Source organism: Amblyomma mixtum, chromosome 1 (genome assembly GCF_055824585.1).
Source record: "Amblyomma mixtum isolate Tamu chromosome 1, ASM5582458v1, whole genome shotgun sequence".
Classification (NCBI taxonomy): domain Eukaryota; kingdom Metazoa; phylum Arthropoda; class Arachnida; order Ixodida; family Ixodidae; genus Amblyomma; species Amblyomma mixtum.
This window is the reverse complement of record NC_143012.1, coordinates 178,139,041-178,157,299: the sequence shown is the minus strand read 5'-3', so window position 1 is coordinate 178,157,299 and position 18,259 is coordinate 178,139,041. Positions and strand designations below refer to the sequence as shown.

Sequence of the window (18,259 nt, the reverse complement as noted above, 5' to 3'; positions counted from 1 at the left end):
TCTCGAGCCGACGCTAGTGAGGAGAGGAGGAAGGGTGTGCGTCGGCGAGCCAGGATGACTCGTGCTGCAAGCCGCGACACGTCCGCGAGTCGGGCTTGCTTTGCACAATGGTGGGCGCATGGCGCTGGTTTCCACAGGGGCCAGCGGAATGCGTGCTCAAGCACAACAATATGCTGCTTGGATGGAGTCTGGTAAAGTTGTGCTATTAAATGTTAGGACAGTATGCTTTGTTTTTATCTCTGCATTGTTCCCTCTCATCGTGATTCTGTGGGCTGCAGTTACTCCTTGTTCAGCGCGAGTTCTTCCATTTCTGCAGCAGTTCTTAGTAACAGTTCCTGCTTGGAAATGACGCCCTTCGTATAGTTAAGGGTGCGGTGAGGAGTCGCCTGCATATCCAATTCGCTAAGTCTCTGCAAGGATAGCAGTTTGTTGTTTGCTCTTTCGTGTCAATTTCTACAAGATCTCCAGTCCAGGACGAGTTGCTGCATCTGTCGGACCATGTCCATGTTGGAGTGATGTTGTTCTTAGAGCATTGAGAAAAACTGTTGCTGAATCATTGTTGCTGGATCGTTGCTGGATCGGGTTGGCAATCCTGTCACACCGCGTCAACACGAACAATTGGGAAACGTGTCACTGTTCGCCCGCCAGCTTCTGTTGGCCCCATGTGTGCCACTTGTTCAGAAACTGTCTGTCACACCAGGAAAACTACTTTGGTTGCGGTCCCGGCACTTCTCTGCTCTTGCTCGCGCGCTCTCCTCCATGTGCAATTGCTGCATGTGCACAGTAGCCCTAGCTACTGGCGGTTTCGCAGAGTATCGGATGAACTATGACTGTGCGCGGCTGCTGAGGAGCAGCCTTACTGCTATACTGTGCCGTCGATTCTGACTTGGACGACTAGCCGCCACCGCAGAGAAATCGCGCTGGATGATCGACGGGCTGCGAATGGCGCCTGAGCAAGGCATTTTCGAAAGCTCGATGCGAGAGAATGAAACAGAGGCTACTCGCATCTGCTTTCTGTGCCCTGTGTCTGCTTCTAGGCATTTCGTATTTTGCGCTGCTGTTCCACAAATGCATTATCAACCCGGCCGGTCAGAACAAATCGCGCCACATTCTTGGCAGATTCATTGAGTTTGTCGCACACTGTCAGAGTACTAAAAGAATGTATAATTATACGCATCTTTCTTGCAATGAAATGGAAACCCAGTAAAATTATTCTGATTGCTATGTCAAAGAAAAAAAATGCAGCACTGCTTTCTTGTTCATCTCAAGTTCAAAAATAGCAGGACGGGTAACTCGCGCTCGCCTTTGAAATACTGTCACGTTGTAGTGACGGCAGTCCAGCGGTCGGGAAGACACCAACCACTCTTGGAAATGAAGCTCTTTATTTGGGCTGACTTGCGCCCGCAAAAGAACTGAATCACTCGGCGGCGGCGTAAGCAACAAACGTGCTTGTCAGTCGTCGAACTGCGAATACCCGCTGCTCGCGGCATCGTTCAATTTAAAGCCGGCAAGGAAACTTCGAGATAACAGGTCGAGATCATCTAGAGTAATCTAGAAACACGTAGATGCAGCTGTTGATGGCTGTGAACAATCGGGATTAGTCCGGTTGCTTCTCGCGTAACGAACAAAAATGATAACACCCCTTTTCTCCGGCCTTGCGCGAACGAACAAATGCTACAATGATACGTGGCATTACCCCGCTCTCAAAGAAGCATCGTCTCGATGCTTTAAAATGAAAATAAGTACGGAGAATGCGAACTTCGAGTCCTTTAGCGTTCGTAATAAGGTTTAAGGGCAGCGGTAAAAGCTTCAAGTCTGGCCGTGTCGTCGTCGTCGGTGTTGTCGTCGTCGTAGGGGTCGTCTTCGTCGTAGGGGGTCGTCTTCGTCGTAGGGGGTCGTCCTCGTCGTAGTTGTCGTTGTAGGGGTCGTCGTCGTCGTAGGCGTCGTCGTAGATGAGGCATAGTCTTGTGTTTTCGTCGATGGACGATGTTAGTTCTTGCGCTCAGAAGCAACCTTATCTCCAGAGGCTGCTTTATTCAGTTTAACCTTCGGGGGCTGGGGGAGCGTCCACGCACGGCGCAACCTCGGCTAGGAGATACAAAGCGCGCTGACGATGGCGACGGGGAACGTGATAGGCGGCTCGGCGATGAGTATTCTTCCCGACGCAAGAACTCTTCGATTTCGGCTGGTCGCTGGCTGGGTCGGGGTCGTGGAGCGTCGTAAGAGAACCCTTGGATGCCCAGTCTTCTGTATGGGCAGTGCCGGAGGACGTGACTGGCTTCGCCACAGTGGAAGCATAGTGGACGGCGCTGGTCGGGAGTTCTCCACTCGTCGCATTTCCTCGTCTGTGTGCGGCACTCGTAGGACGGGCGGGTTGGGGCGAGAGGGCGGTGGTCCTACGCAGCTGGCTGAGGGCGATAGGGGTTTGGGTCCCGTCGTCGAGGTGCAGGACGGCGCACAGCTGCGGCGTAATTCATGGCTGTGGGCTGCAGAGGCTGCGTGGTGGTCTGTGTCACACCCAAGGCCTGTTGCACCTCGTCCCGGATGAAGACAGTAAGCGATGAAAGTTGCGGCTGTGTTCTCGTTGGCAGCAATCGTTGGAGCTCCTCTCGCAGAATTTCACATATAACCTCCCGCAGGTTATCGTTGTTAGCGGTGTCCATGCAGCTTGCTGACAAAAACGTGCTGCTGGCGGTCATACTGGCGGGCTCGGGCATCAAGAGTTTTTTCCATCGTGGATGCCTCTTCTACGAATTCCGCGACGGTTTTCAATGGGTTGCGGACGAGGCCGGAAAAGAGTTGCTCTTTAACTCCTCGCATAATCAACTTCACCTTCTCTTCTTCCTTCATGTTCGTGTCGGCACGCCGGAAGACACGCTTCATCTCCTCAGTGTACACTGCAACGGTCTCGTTTGGGTGTTGTATGCGAGACTGTAGCAACTGCTGGGCTCTCTCCTTTCTCACGACGTTCGTGAAAGTCTTGAGAAGCTGCTCCTTGAAGGTTTCCCAATCCGTAAGGCTAGCTTCCTCATTCTCAAACCAGACTCTTGCTGGTCCCTCCGAGGCGAAGAAAACGTACCTAATTTTCATGACATCGTCCCAGTTGTTGAAGATAGCCACACGGTCAAACTGTTCCAGCCATTCTTCCGGGTCAGTACCAGGCGTAGCGTCGAAGGTTGGTGGCACCCTGGGCTGATGAAAAATGATTGGAGTCGTCGTCCGGGGCAAGCTCATGGTGGACGTTGCTACTGGCTTTTGCTTCCGGGTAGGGTCCGGCAGAATCCCGAACTCAGGTGCGTCGCCTTGCAGACGTCGGCTTGCGCGGTGGACTGGACTCAAGTCCTGCGGTAAATAACTTAGAGGGCTGGCGTCACGACTTGTAGGGGGTGTCCGGAACATATAAGGCTACCCAGCACCTCCACCAGATTTCACGTTGTAGTGACGGCAGTCCAGCGGTCAGGAAGACACCAACCAGTCTTGGAAACGAAGCTCTTTATTTGGGCTGACTTGCGCCCGCAAAAGAACTGAATCACTCGGCGGCGGCGTAAGCAACAAACGTGCTCGTCAGTCGTCGAACTACGAATACTCGCTGCTCGCGGCATCGTTCAATTTAAAGCCTGCAAGGAAACTTCGAGATAACAGGTCGAGATCACCTAGAGTAATCTAGAAACACGTAGATGCAGCTGTTGATGGCTGTGAACAATCGGGATTAGTCCGGTCGCTTCTCGCGTCACGAACAAAAATGATAACACCCCTTTTCTGCGGCCTTGCGCGAACGAACGGACGCTACAATGATACGTGGCAATACGATCCCAACGATCTCTTGACACAGATTTCTTCAGATCACACCGTGGATATTTTGGGCCTGTCATAACCCATAGAAAGCGCCTCTCTTCAATCATCACGATCAGGTTACTTTCCTGGCGGCACAAGAACGATGGTGGCATGTTCACGCGAGCAACCGGCTCACTCGTATGCCGGCTCCTGCACGGGTGGTTCTCGCGCACAACTTCATCAAGAAACTGCTGGAGCTCACGACCGAGGCAGTCCCTGACACAAGGCATTCCTTTTGGAAGTGTACGCTTGCTCACAAGAATGCTACGGGGATCGTAGAAAACGTGCTTCTGCACGGCTGCCTTATCCGCCAGCCAACAGTAGCTACGGCAGCCTTCCCGTTTGTATGCGCCCGCCTGCAAGATGTCGTACTGCGGCAGACAGCATTGCGACGAAAGGAGACACTCTTTTTTGCACTTTGCAAACGCTGTTTCCAAGCAGGAAAGGCACAAAAGTAGTGAATCACCGCAAAGTGCTTGCTTTGGTTGCTGCGGTGTCTCCAGGAAATTCGCCTGACCTGCGAACAGGGCCAAATGAGTCCACAAACGCTGTTTGTTTATTGTTCTGGTTCCCGAAAGCCGTCACACTGAGGCAACAGCGCAGCGACCTGTCTCGTTTCTCAGCTGTTTGTTTAGTGTGACAAGAGGTTGCGGGACGAGTCGGTTAGGTGACCTGTTGACGGCTTGCTTGCGAACGTGTTTGGTTGATGTCATTGATGTGTTTCCGCAGTGTAACACGGGCCTAACTGAGACGGCAAGGAGCAGTAGAGCAAAAAGGTTATCAGTGCCGTTGGGCGCCATTGTGGTTACCCCCAGACGGGTAACCACGTTTCTGGAGAGGAACGCTTCGCTACAAATGGGTAGAAAGAAAATCATATCTTTTAATGGCAGTCAAGCGAGCCAAAGTGGAGGAACAGTGAAGCCCAGAAGGGCCATTGAAGCGCTGCGCGGTTGAAAGGAAACTGCACAAGGGCCTTTGCAGGGCCAGTCGAGCGTATATACTACTGGCCATTTCTGTCCATTTTCCCAGCCAACCCACGAGATGGCATGATGAAGTGGCGCGTGCTACCGCACTCCACTGCACAATGTGCGCTGGGACACTACAAAGTGCAGTTTTTGAAACTTTGCCTTACATTCCTTACACTCATAGTTTTCTTGTTCTTGAATATGGCGGTAAGGATTTCCACATCCTAGAACCATATGACTTGAACATCACTGCAGCCATGAGCCTGGAAACGAGGCCACATACTTCCAGTCTAGGATGGGGCATCCCATGGCCGTGTTTCCAGCTTATGAGCCACCTATGTGAAGTGTAGGTAGGTCTCTTTAAGGGTAAGCCTCCTGAAAACACTCATTTCAGTGGTGAGGCACTCCATTTCAGTGGTAAATGTCTGGACTCTTTAACTCCTGCACCTGTCACACAGCAGTGTTTCTTTGAATCTGGAAATGTGAATTTCAAGTTTATGCAAATGAAGTGGCTGTGCTGCAAACAAATGCCGTACACAATGGTGACATTTTGTTATTTTAGTCTTTCCAGTAGTCCTTCTTAGTTGAGGTATTTCAGGTCATCGTTTAAGATTGCTTCGCAAACAGTATTCAGAGAGCTGCATCGTCTAATTGTTACTGGAATGACTCCAAAGGTTGTAACCAGTGACACTGTTTCATACTAACGGCTATATAGAACTTCCAAAAGGAGGTCGCCATTTGCTAACTTCTTGATGCTGTATCTCCGACTCTGGCATCTTTTAGAGTATATGAAACTATAAAACATGAGACATGCCACGCAGATTTTTTGGAGTGTTTGCTACAGACCGCTTGGAAACAGGAAAAGTTCTTGTTCTTCATGAAGTGCAGTTATGGCGGTTACAATTAATATGTTGTGCAGTTGTCTCAATGCTTCCTCGATTGAGAGGGTGGTCAGTTAAAAAAAAAGATGGCTGTAAAATGTAGCTGTCATCCACTGCTGCATGGCATATTTTTCTGTACCATGCGTACCGTGTAATTTGAGAGGTAATCTAATGTTTGCTGTTCAACACTCAAGCACACAATGTTATCCAGAAAGGGGATGGATTGTGTATTTACTTCTTGCTCAGGTGCGGCAATTTTGGCGTCGAACCCAGTCGAAGAAAATCCAGCATTATTGTCATAGCTTCTATGCTTGCTGTGTCTGAAGAAGGGAGCCATTTTCATTGCTCAGAGTGCTGATTGAAATCCAAGGGGCCTGGACCTGCTTGTTCAGGTAGGTAGAGGCACCAGTTTCAGGACTGTCACTGCGCACAGCCAGCACTCAGCACATCAAGCCATCCGCAGTGTGTACCTGCTCGAGTTGGGATGCAGGGCTCCCTCTACATGATAGAGTTCGTCGTGTTTTCGTCCTGCTCCCATGTCGTTATTCTGGGCTGGGGTGAAGCTATCATTGACTGTGCTCGAGCTCGGGTTCTCTGCTCTGCCCAATTCTTTGCCAGACGCTACTCCATCTGTTTTTTTGTGTTAAAGCCCTCGTCGCTGAAGCCATTGACCTTCCTCCACACTCTTGCGTCGTTGTTCACCTCTCTTGGTATCATCTTTGCAACAACACTGTACTCTTCACCCCGGCCCCTACTTTTCTGAACTGAAAGTGTATTCCATTGCCACACGCCATACTGACTGTATCTGCTAGCCTCTCCGTACTTCTGGTCGTCTCTAACCCATTTTCCTCCTCTACCGCTTTGCACCTTGGCGAATGTCTCAGTAGTATTGAACTCATCGAGTTTCTTGTCTTCTACGAGGACAGTGACAATGGGCCATGACTGTGCTCAACCAACCTTCTTCAACACCCGATCCATCTTCAACCAAAGTATTTCTTCGTTCCATCAACACCGATCTTTCTCTGCTGTAACGGATGCAGCTCCTCACCCTCCGTCATCAGTTTCGTTCTGCCTTCGACTCTCACCACAGTCATGCACTGCAGTTTCTTCCCTGTTACTCAGCAAGCCAATCTGCGTGATATGGACATGAATTAGTAAGAAAGTGGCACCACATACTCATCAAGGGCTGGTGGGTCTACATTAAAGTACTGGAAACTTGGGTTTCGTACAGGCACGTGTGGGCCTTTGACAGTAGTGAGTCACTCTGTACGTGTGACCAATTTTATGCCGCCTGACCTTTTGATTTTTTTGGGGAAGTCAAGAAATGCAAACTCTGTGGCCACCGTGCTGAACCCCCACTCTACTGCTTGACGTACAGTGCTCATTTTTTTGTTGAACCACGCCTCGTGAGGTTTGAGCCTGGATCCCCCAGATGGCTTGAGGAGTAAGGGTGTCTGAGAGTAAGCCGGATCTCTATATATGACAAAGCAGTGGCCTTGGGTGATCTTTTCGAGTTTGTCGTACAGGCTTGTTTTCTTGAGCGTGTCTGAAATGCAGTGGCATCTTAAGCATAAAAAAAAAATGGATAGCAGACGCTGGATTTGCATTTCAACAAAGCTCATTTCATATCATTATCGCAGAAATAATAACCCAAGCTTCTGTACACACTATGGGAAGAGGGTGACTTGGTGGATGATATATATTTTCTTGGCAGCAAAACCTGCATATACTCATTATTACAATGCCAGCTCACAATTTTAATGCGAAAGCGTTAAAGGCCCTGTTATTCATCATAAATCCAGTGTCGGCTTTGTGAGTGAAAAATCATTGGAATGGGTCTGCCAGGTGGACTACCTAGATCCATGACGCGCAGCGTCATCACAACCTGCCCACCAGATAACAAACTGACCACCGTGACAGGTGGCAGTTAAGTTAATGATTGGTTGCTCGGGAAGAGCAACGTGGGCCGCGCAGGACCCACTGCCGGGAGCACCTGCCATCGCAGGGTAGTGGCACATCGCTTAGCCACTGCACCATTGGGCCAGGAGGGGTATGAGGACTCCTGGGGATCTATGAATGCAAAGTAGAGAATGACCTATCGTTGCTGCGGGGGCCTACCGGCTTGGGCATCCGCCTTGCATGTGGGAGGTGCGGGGTTCGATCCCCAGTGCCGCCCCGTCGGGTACCCACCGGTGATATAATGGGTACAAGCTTTCCCCTGTCTAGTGCTCGGCTTCTTTGGGCTGAAATGCTTGGGAAATGGGTCTTTGACCCAACCTTGAGTAGAAGAAAATACCTTGTGCCATGGCGCTATTTGTCCACAGATGCCCTTGCATCATAAAGATTCGTGATCATTAGTGGAGAATGACCTGCATATATGTGGTTTAACCCATTATGATATCGTGTTATACTCTTAAGGAGGAGCTCTCTAAGGACCCCTCTTTTTTTTTCTCTCTATGATCCTAGTTACCCTCTCCCTATTCATGAATAGTAATCAGTGCAAGCAATTGCTTGATCCTGCCTTCATTTTATATTTTGCTCTGTATGAGAAGAGGCAACAAAGGATCCCTTGAGCTTTACTTATGACAACACAAATGATTGACAAGTTGAGTTACATAACAAAAATAGGTTTCCAAGGAAACATACAAAACAAAACAAAAGGTTAACAAAAGTTTCCAACGGTGCTTTACTGTACGCAAGTGCACAGCCACTTTTCAGAGGATGTCATGCTTACTGACTGTACAGTACAGCAGCCCATTCTATGACATTTCAATTGCAGTAATGTTTCCCGTTACTGCAGAGAATCACCAATGCCTTTCTACGCTTGATGACAACGCACATGTATGCTTACAAGCATAGGTGATGTCACTGCAGCACATACAGTTCAAATGCACCCATCCGCTTTGCTTGCCCTGTCAACTCTTTTTCCCTGCTCATTTTTCGGTGAGAGTGGTCTCCTTGTGTACAGAAAGCGGTACCACATCTACAAAGGCCAAGCTCCATTTGGCTTTGTTGTCCCTTTTAAAGACAATTTTGAGGCTTCGGGGCCATAATTCTTACCTGGGTTGTTCTCTGCCGTCATGTGCTCAAGCAATTTGAACAAACTCATATGAAGTAAATGCACTTACCTGCATCGTGTCTTCGGCCCCGAAAAGGCCCGTCTAGCTGGCAAGTTATGCCATTGGGGCACGTTGTGGCCTGATATTTAAGCACGTGGCAGCGCTTGTGGCCCGAAAAATCTTCCTGCTGGTCCGATTATGGGCGACAGATTTTACGTGCAGTGCCATCGACAAAACCCCAACAGTTAGTGAGACGGCCCCTTTTGCGTGCACACCGTGAAAAGAACAACTGTTTGGTGAAGTTTCTCAATGCCATTCGATGCAAAAGGCATGCACAAAATCTATACAGCATAATCCATACTTTTCTTCCTGCTAATACTTGTTTACATGTCAGGTTTGTTTTACAACGGTTCAAACACAATTCCAGGCCTGAGGCAATGAAACATCATTCTGTATCTAATAATGAGGCTCATTACTGGCCTATTTTATGCAAGCTTTCAAATAAGGCTGCTTGTTGCAAAATATACATGAGCCTTTGGCACTAAATTCGCGGTAACAAGTTGCTCGAAACTTTGTAGGCCTGCGTGAATGACTTTGGTATATTGACTGTTCAGCACAAGGAAAGCACAGGTAACTTGTGGAGCGCAGGCTTGAACTTTGTTTACTATTTACAGGCCGCCTGCACCACACTTACTCTGTGCAATAATAAGGTTCCTCATGCAGTATTTTGCACTACAACGTGTTTAAATCAAAAGAAATTTTCTTACCTGAGAGAAGCGTTCAAGCGTGTTCAGATTGAGCCACGAATGCGTGGTCAGGTCCTCCAGTAGGTGGTCGAAGTATTGCTCAATACGAGCAAGGACCGTGTTCACAACACTTGAAATCACCGAGGAGTGGTGATTAAAAAGCACCCCTAGATCGAAGAGGTGGTTGGGGTACGCCAGCCGCCGCAGAGCCATACACAGTGCTTCATGGCCTGGCACAGTGACACGCTGGGCACTGATAACATCGCTTGGTATCTTGAGGCAATTAGTAAGATAATCAAAATCGGCCTTCTCTAAGCGGAAGTGCTGCTCAAATTAGTCCTCTATGCGGTCAATGTTCAAGAGGCAATGCGTGGCTTCGGCTGAAGGAGGGATACGTGTAAAGACATGTCTTCAAAAGGGTGGAAATTTGGGCTGGTTGGTGCATGCTCTGAGGCTAAAAAACAGCGCAAACGGGGACGAAGCAGAGAGAGGGACACGACGCTTCAATTTCCCTCCACGATAAAGTCCCAAATAAGAAGGACTCAGTTAATACACTGTAGCGTGCCGTAACTTACAATCGTATGGCTAAATCGGCACAACTGCACTTCTTTCAACCACCTGCTGCAATGAAAAGACAACTCTATATCCGGTTTTCATTTCTGGACGGCCCCAGACTACTTGCCGATTGTCACCGCGACTTGGGAATGAACCAGAGTTGTCCGGTCCATATAGTGGTGGCAACACATGGGTTTTATTACAGAGAAAAAGTGCTGTTTTGTTAAAATACATATTTATTTACAAAGTCCACATAGGTATAGGTATGAAGGGCACGCTTATTTTCTGGTGAAATAAATTAGCACAATAACATGGAGTGTTTCAACATAAATTGTCATTCACCAGTAAATGACTGAAACAAAAGAAATATGCATAAAGCTCCTCTAAACCATCAGAAATGATGTGCAACAAATTTTTTCTTCCACAAGAGAAGTTTTTGGCGGCAGCTGAGCCCGGAAACATTAGCGGAAAAACTACAGAGGCCGTGTCTCCCCAGCTTTATGGAATGCCCTAGAGCGCTACTCCAAGGGGAAAGTGGGCATTGGCCACAGTCGCACGGTCAGTCTGAGATCTTTTGCAGCAAAGCAGATGTCAACTTGACTCTGAGAAGTGGCAGGTCAACGCAGCTTTCCATTGGTCACACCATGCTGCGAACAGCTGATGGTCGCATTGCAAAAAATGCAATAGGCTTGCTGTTCTCTAATTCCTCTTTTGCACCACGTTCCAATGAGATCTTCATTGCGGTCAGTTTCTTCCAGCCACTTTGAGTTGAAAGTGCTGCTGCAGCCTATGTGAATGGAAAGAGACATAACTCGCGAACAGAGCTCCTAAGAGATTATTTTAACCACATGCACATAGATAAGCACATGTTTATTTATGTTGCAAGCGTGAAATCACATACACGAAACAGGTGAGTCCACCCTAGAAGTGTCAAGATGTTTGCAAGTTCAGGTGAGTTGGGAAAATCCGTGACTGTCGAATATTACATCAAAAGGCAAATGCGTGGCAGGAATCAATTAGCAAACTATCCCCACAAGATTTGGAAATGGCGGATTTAAGGCACGAGAGAATAATGCCATTTTTTACCAGTTTTGTATGACCCGACTTATAGTTGAAGAGAGACTTAGTCGACCGAGGAGAGTGTAGCCAGCACACGTGGTGCACTTCTAAGTGCAGTCTTAAGTCGAGAAATTGGAGTGCCCCATCATTTGGAAGTTGTGTCGTAAAAGGCAGTCCTAGCGCGCTTCCTTTAAAAACCTTCAATACGTCTATGAGCCTTTGGGTGATGTTTCCCTTGTGAGTGAACACGATGTAGTCATCAAAATCGTCGAAACTAACCCTCCACAGCTTCTTTCAATTAATTTCAACCTGGGCAAGGAAGATGTTGGAAAGCGCTTGGGCTACTTCAGACTCAATACAAACGACATCATTTTGGACAAAGGACCTACCATTCCATTCAATTACAGTCGACTGGAGGTAAAGGGATAATATCTCTAGGAAGCTCTCAAGGGAAACTCCACAACTTGCAATGAATTCTGTTTCATCACTGTCTTCAGAGGTGCACATTTTGACACTGTTTATTAGTTCACCATGCGGTAACGAGCAGTACAGTTCTTGCATGTCCACATTGAAATCATCTGACGTGGGTGCAGTCTATGCACCCAGTCACCCCAGGGAATCTGCCAAGGCAGTAAAAGTCAGTGGCGTCTGCTTGAAACTCGGCCGCAGTGGCGGGGAGCTTCACAGTTAGAGGGAACATGTGTGCCATGGTCAGCGTGGACACTCTTTCCAATTGCACGGCACACCGTCGGCTGCGAAACATTTACTTAGCCACCGGTGACTACCTGAAATGTTCCGCTTCCATAAAACCGAAGTGCAATGGCCAGCTGCAGCATTGATAGTAGCAGGTGACTGCGGTTGCTGACGCTTTCCTCCCTGGGTAGGCACTTGAGAGGCTCTTGCACAGTGTCCTTAGAAAACCGGTACCGGGATAGGAACTCCCTATCGTTGAAGTGCTCCAGTGGGTTTATTCTATCCCTCAATACCCATCGTGGCACAACTGCAGGGTCCCTATTGTCGGCGCCATCGTGGAACAGTTCGTCCACACATAGTACATATTCGGCGAACTCGACAAGCGAGCTGGCTGCCATATTGACAACACGGTTGAGGAGGCATTCAAGGCAGCAGTTGCGCCACCTTGAGATAGATTTTGGAGGAAAGTGTGGAGGGCCTCCTCCGCTCGAGGGCCACTAGGGGTGGAGGAAGGTTTAGGAAGCATGAAAGGGTCTTCGAGGAGCAACTTCAGTGAAATTTCAAGTCGAGATCTGTTTAAGAGTATGGGGATTGGCGTCTGCTGCCCCCGAGACATGGCCTTGGCAGCCTTCTTGGGATCGTGAAGCCAGAAATGCTTTGCTGTGACCATCTCCTAGATACTAGATATATAGCACTCCACGGAATCCCTCATTTGTGCAAAAAATTTTCAATGGACCTGAAGCTTCCACGTCTCCGCTGGTGCTTTGTTGTTTCTGCAGGCAAACTTTTTTGTGCTCTGGGGCACTAGGTCTGTCCTTTGAGCTGAACACGCAGGAGTACTTTGCCATGACTGTCACATCTGCCAAATCAAGCACCTTTCCAGACTCTGTGCTAGTTGCTGAAACGGTGCCATTGTTCAAAGTGTGCCCCCGTTTTTGCCAACTTCCACCCAAGGCAACCACGATATTCTTGTCTGTCTTTCAACTGCATAGCGTCTTCAGCAGCACATTGCGTGGATTCCTAAGCTGTAGCTTCATTATATATTGAGGTGCTGGACAGAGTAATTAGTGCTTTTTATTGCAGAAACCAGTCGTGCAGGTCAGGTCCTTTAGTTGCACTGGTCTGCCGTCTTAGAGAAGCACCCTTCCTTGCCCCTGAAGTGTAGTGTGAAATGCTAGAGAGAGTAAATGTTGCTTTAAGAAACAGTATAAAGCAATGAGAGCACTTGTGCAGTTCATCCTTTATAAGTTAGCTAATTTTTTTTTCTTTTTCAATAAGAAATAGAGGCATGCATGGCTTATACAGTGCCATTCAATAATACTTTGCTCTGCTCAGCCTAAGTACTATCCTCTGGGTTGGCTTGTAGATGTCTGGTGCGGCATCAGCTGTTCCTGTCGATGAGTGAGCTACCGTCTTACTTTAAGATGCAGCGTGAGTGAAATAAATTCTCCTTCCTTCATCTCCTAGACTGTATAGGAGGAGGGCTTTCTTGTTCTCGGCGGTTGCTGCAGACCTACCTAATACATGCAGGTAAAGTTCAAAAGTTTGCATCCATTGATTAAGTGGAATTGGTGGACGTCCCGGATGCTGAAGGACTGGGTCCGGTGCGCGGTCGCCAGTGAAAAACAAAAAAGCCATTTTGACAGATATTGGAAGTTTCCAGTGACTAACTGCAGGAAGACGGAGAGCACGGCAGTCAGTGCATGTGTATTTCCTCTCTTGTACTGGGACCACGTTTTTCTTTGTTTCCCTCGACGACGAGGCTTGACTAAGCTTGACGCAACATACTTGAGCCACGGAGACGAACGGTCATATTTGCGACTCAGCGCACGAATGCTCTCTGTTCAAATGCTACTCTTGAAAACTTCTGAGAGTGAACGGAGAATGCGCACAAAGTGTACTGCTATGTTCAAAATAGAGTATAGTAAGGAGGAACAGGCTAGATACCTGTAGCAGCAAATTCATGCATTTGAGTGGCCAACAGCAGACGCAGACACAGAAATGTCAAAACTGTACTGAATGCTGAAAATGCCTTCCATTGACTTTATATCAAAGTGGCAAAACAGCACTCTGAACACACTGCACTATCAACATAAAGAAGTGAGACACGAATGTGCTGATTCATGCAAATAAAAGGCAGTAACAAAATGTGTGCGCACACAAAGGAAGAGCATACATAAAAATAAAGCTAGAGTTGGAGAGAAAGGCACACACTCAGCACTGCGTTTGAGCGATAGCATTTCACATCCTTTCACAGTTTCCAGCAGCGCACCTATCAAAGACAAGGTCACCACTGTCCTCGTTATTCATGATTTCTTCCCGCTGGGGTAAGTGCTCCAAGTCTTTGAAGAAGTCCCTCTCTTCATTGCACATGTTGTGGAGTACACATGCCACCATTGTGATAAGGCAGCATTGCTTGATGCTTGCGGCGTCCGCAAGGAACAGTCGTCTAAAGCGTTGCTTTAGCAATCCAAATGTATTCTCTATCACAGGTCTCTGTTGCGAGTACACCTTTTTCAACTTCTTCCACAAAGGAAAGGCCGCCTGTTGTCTCGATACAGGGTCAAAATCCAAGGCAGTAGCAGACATGCAGGCAGAGTCCCCAAGCAGGTATCCACTGGTGCATTTTTGAAAATCTCTTTGAAAAGAGGGCTTTCTCGAAGTACCCCTGCGTCGTGGGCCGAGCCTGGGAAACCAATGAACACATCAGTGAACTTGTTGCGATTGTTGCACAGTACCGAGGCATGCGGTTCCTGTTCAGTCTCGTCAGGACCATCACTGCCACTGCAATCAGTTCATCAAATTCCTTGTCGTCACTACGGTCGGAGTCCACTGCTTGCAAAACTGAAGGCAGCATGGCACTGTTCATTTTTTTTCACTTCGCAACATAGCAGCGGAGAAAACACAGCAAACGCGTGTGTCACAGACGCACCCAGAAGCAGAAGGCTTGCGCAACTTCTGCACTCTATCTAGCATTCGTTTCTACTTGGCAGTGTCGCGCGCCACCTGCACCTCTGAACAAGCACTGCATGAGGGCGGCGCTCGCTGTGCACTCCATGAACTAGTTCACATCGTGCAGGGCAGATCGAACGGACCTATAAGTGTTCGGCACTTGCGTATATTTATTGACATCATATACAACATTATAGTACATGGCTCTTTCATTTTGCCGACCACAAGCCTACGACCTTAGTCATGAACAAAATGGAGCTTTGGGCTAGTTGGCAATACTTTTTGCAGAGAGGCTTGCTGCGCAAACAAAGGAGGAGGAAAGAAAACCACAGAATTTATGCTTGCAGAGCTACACAATTCTCCAGATTACTGCTCGCCTCACAGTTGAAATAGCTGCGCGCATGCCAATGCTTTTTGATCCGCACCTAAAGAGTTCTGTGATGCTTTCCTTTGCAGCAGTTCATTGTTTGCACGCAGTGCAAAGCGCAGCCAACACAACAAAAATTCCCGCACAACTTTGTCTGCAACATTGTGACATGCAGGGAAGAAAGCAAACGTGGGCTCCACGGCTGCATGGAGGGTTCCAACTTGATCAAGGTTGGCTTTTCCCATCACAAGAGACTCTTCATTCTCTCTAAAGTATTTCTCTACACAATCTATGAGGCGCATCACATTTTGGAATGGTGTGCAAAGTGACTGCTTGTCTGGAATGTAGTTCTTAAGTGCCGGGAGCTATTCTGGGAACTATTTTTTCCGGGCCTCTGACGAGAACTGCATGTCAGTGCTCATTACTACATTGATTTTAGCTGCAAGAGAACTAACTACACTATCTGGTATGTAAACCGCATTTGTTGTCGTCGAAGCCTGACTGATGACAGAGCGTGTTGTAATATCATAGCAAACCAGGTGTCAGTGTGATTTTATCCAACATTAAGACTGCATAACACTCTTCAGACTTGAATGTTGCCACTTTTGATGCTAAAGGTGGAAACACTTCCTCAAGAATGCCTCGAGTGCCAAGGAAAGAGCATTTTATCATGTTTGATAGCTTTAGCATTAGCCCAAGGGTACTGTAGAAAGCATAGCTACAATATATGTTTTTGAAAAAGATTTTCCAAAAAGGAATGTGTCCCTCATATCTGTTCTAAATATCAACACGCGTTAGTACAATATGCCGCCTAGACTGCGATAAAGTTTTGAAAAAAGAAAAAATAGGCTCACCTGCACATTGATTGAAAAGTAGCCTTTCCGGTTGTGGTACACCTCTCCGAGCTTCCCGCCAGGCGACTTGATTCTGATGTGGTACCTAGTCACCCCAGGGAATCGGCCAAGGTAGTAAAAGTCAGTGACGTCCGCTTGAAACACGGCCGCAGTGATGTGGAACGTCATAGTTCAAGGGAACAGGTGTGCCGCGATTAGTGTGGACGCTGATTCCACTGCATGGCACACTGTCGGTCGTGAAGCGTTTACTAAGTCACCAGTGACTACCTGAAACTTTCCGCTTCCATAAAACTGAAGTGCAGTGGCCTGCTGCAGCGTCGGTAGTAGTGCGTGATCGCGTTTGCTAACGCTTTTCTCCATGGGCAGGCACTTGAGAAACTCTCGCACGGTGTCCTTATAAAACTGGGTCCGGGATAGGAACTGCCCATTGTTGGAGTGCTCCAGCGGGCTTATCCTATCCCTCAACGTCCATTGTGGCGCAATTGCAGGTTCCCTATCATCGGTGTCGTCGTGGAACAGTTCGTCCACACGTAGTACGTATTCCCGGCTGCCATGTTGACAACACAGTCGAGGAGGGACGCTTCGGTTGAGGAGGTGTTCAAGGTAGCAGTTAAGCCGTCTCGAGATTTTGGAGGAAAGCATGGAGGGTTTCCTCTGTTCGAGGGCCGCTAGGAGTGGATGAAGGTTTAAGAAGCATGAAAAGGGCTTTAACGAGCAACTCGAGTGAAATTTCAAGGGAAGGTCTATTTAACAATACGGGGGTTAGCCTCAATGTCTCTCACAGCCTTAGTCTCTTTGGGACGTTCAACACCAAAATTTGATTTTTTTTTTTCCAGTAAAACATCTCAACTTTTCTTAAAATGTGAATGAGCTTGGAACTGTAGCAACTGTTTTGTGAAGTTCCATGAGTACACAAACTCTCAATATTTGATAGAACAAGCACACCCGGTTTTCCTGCCACAACCTTCAGAAGGTGTCTCAAAGTTACTATTGAATATTTTATTGGACTGCACTTGAGTCGCTTGAGGAGGACATCAGTTCTGGTATCACTACGACAAACCAGTTTTTCAAGTATGGCAAATGAGCCATCGTTCAACTGAAGAACAGAATTATTTTTTCGCTTATTTGCTGCATACCCCCTGATAGTCAAAACCGATCCCTTCATGAGCATTGTAGCATATTGCTTAGAATTTGCAGGTACATTGGATTCAGCCCTTACTTGAGGGCCTGGTTGTTCATATTCAGCCCATTTCCGATGCCGTCATTGGAGCAAGCAACTCTTTTTGGTAACTGGTGCATCAAGAGACGAGCAAAACTGCGCTGCCTGTTGGTCAATAGCAAGTGGGGTCAGTTGTTGAGCTACATCCGTCATTTCATGAGTTCCATTTGCTGCCTTCACAACCTCATTTAGGCTGCTATTCCCTGACTCAAAACGGAAGGCTGAGTGGGCCCACAATGGCCCCCAGTGCCGAACACTCTTCACAATGTGTATGAGCTGGTGCTTATTATGCGTCATAAATTCTTCCCCATATAGAATTTCAGCACGTATGTGGAACTCTATGAGAAGCTCCTGTGCGAAGTCAAGTTCAGAGGCCTCAGTGTTGCATTCCAGCATGATATGAAGGGCTTCGTATAAGCATGCCCAGTGTTGCAGATATGTTTTCGAGAGAATGCCGTCAAGCACTGGGATGCCGTAGAACAGTATCCACTTTTTAAGTTCTTTGGCTTTCCACCATCTGCGCTCTTTGGTCGATCTCTGCATATGTCTGACTAGTTTTGGAGGCTGTGTAGCCATTAACCTTTGGTCAATTCTCTTTTGCTCAAGGCTGATCGAATGCTAGCAATTAGATGATTAAAGCCTTATGTCTAAAAACTGACTATTGGCAAGCAGAATGCAGTGCATGTAGTCGGGAACAAAACTTGACTCTATGTCAAAGTATAGCAGAGCTATCAAAGGAGATACTGTTTTTACAGCATGGATAGGCTTTTGTTCTGTTTCTGCAGCCTCCATGTCAATTAGCGTTTGCTTTTCCGTCCATTCAACAGGATCAACACAGTAGAAGGCATCGCATTGAGCCCTCGGCCTATTCCTCTTCTTGGAGGCACCAAGTGCAGCTGAAATACCCATATAAATTGGGTAACCCCCTGCATTGGTGCCCGCGCAATTGTATCAATAGCGCAGAATCTTACTTTTTCCTTGGTGCACTAGAGTGAAACCCTTATTTTTTCCTTGATATGCTAGAGTGAAACCCTCATTACTGAAATGGTTCATGGTATCAACAAATGCACCTTGG

At 47.7% G+C, this 18,259-nt stretch overlaps 1 protein-coding gene across 1 annotated transcript in view; it reads left to right on the top strand.

The window, feature by feature from the left end:
* The window catches only part of LOC149370054 (uncharacterized), a 115,426-nt gene that overhangs the window by 57,319 nt on the left and 39,848 nt on the right, over window positions 1-18,259 (top strand). The window contains exon 4 of the mRNA XM_089559775.1: window positions 15,201-15,341. Coding sequence (XP_089415901.1) covers window positions 15,201-15,341 — 141 coding nt within the window. The remainder of the gene's footprint in view (window positions 1-15,200; window positions 15,342-18,259) is intronic.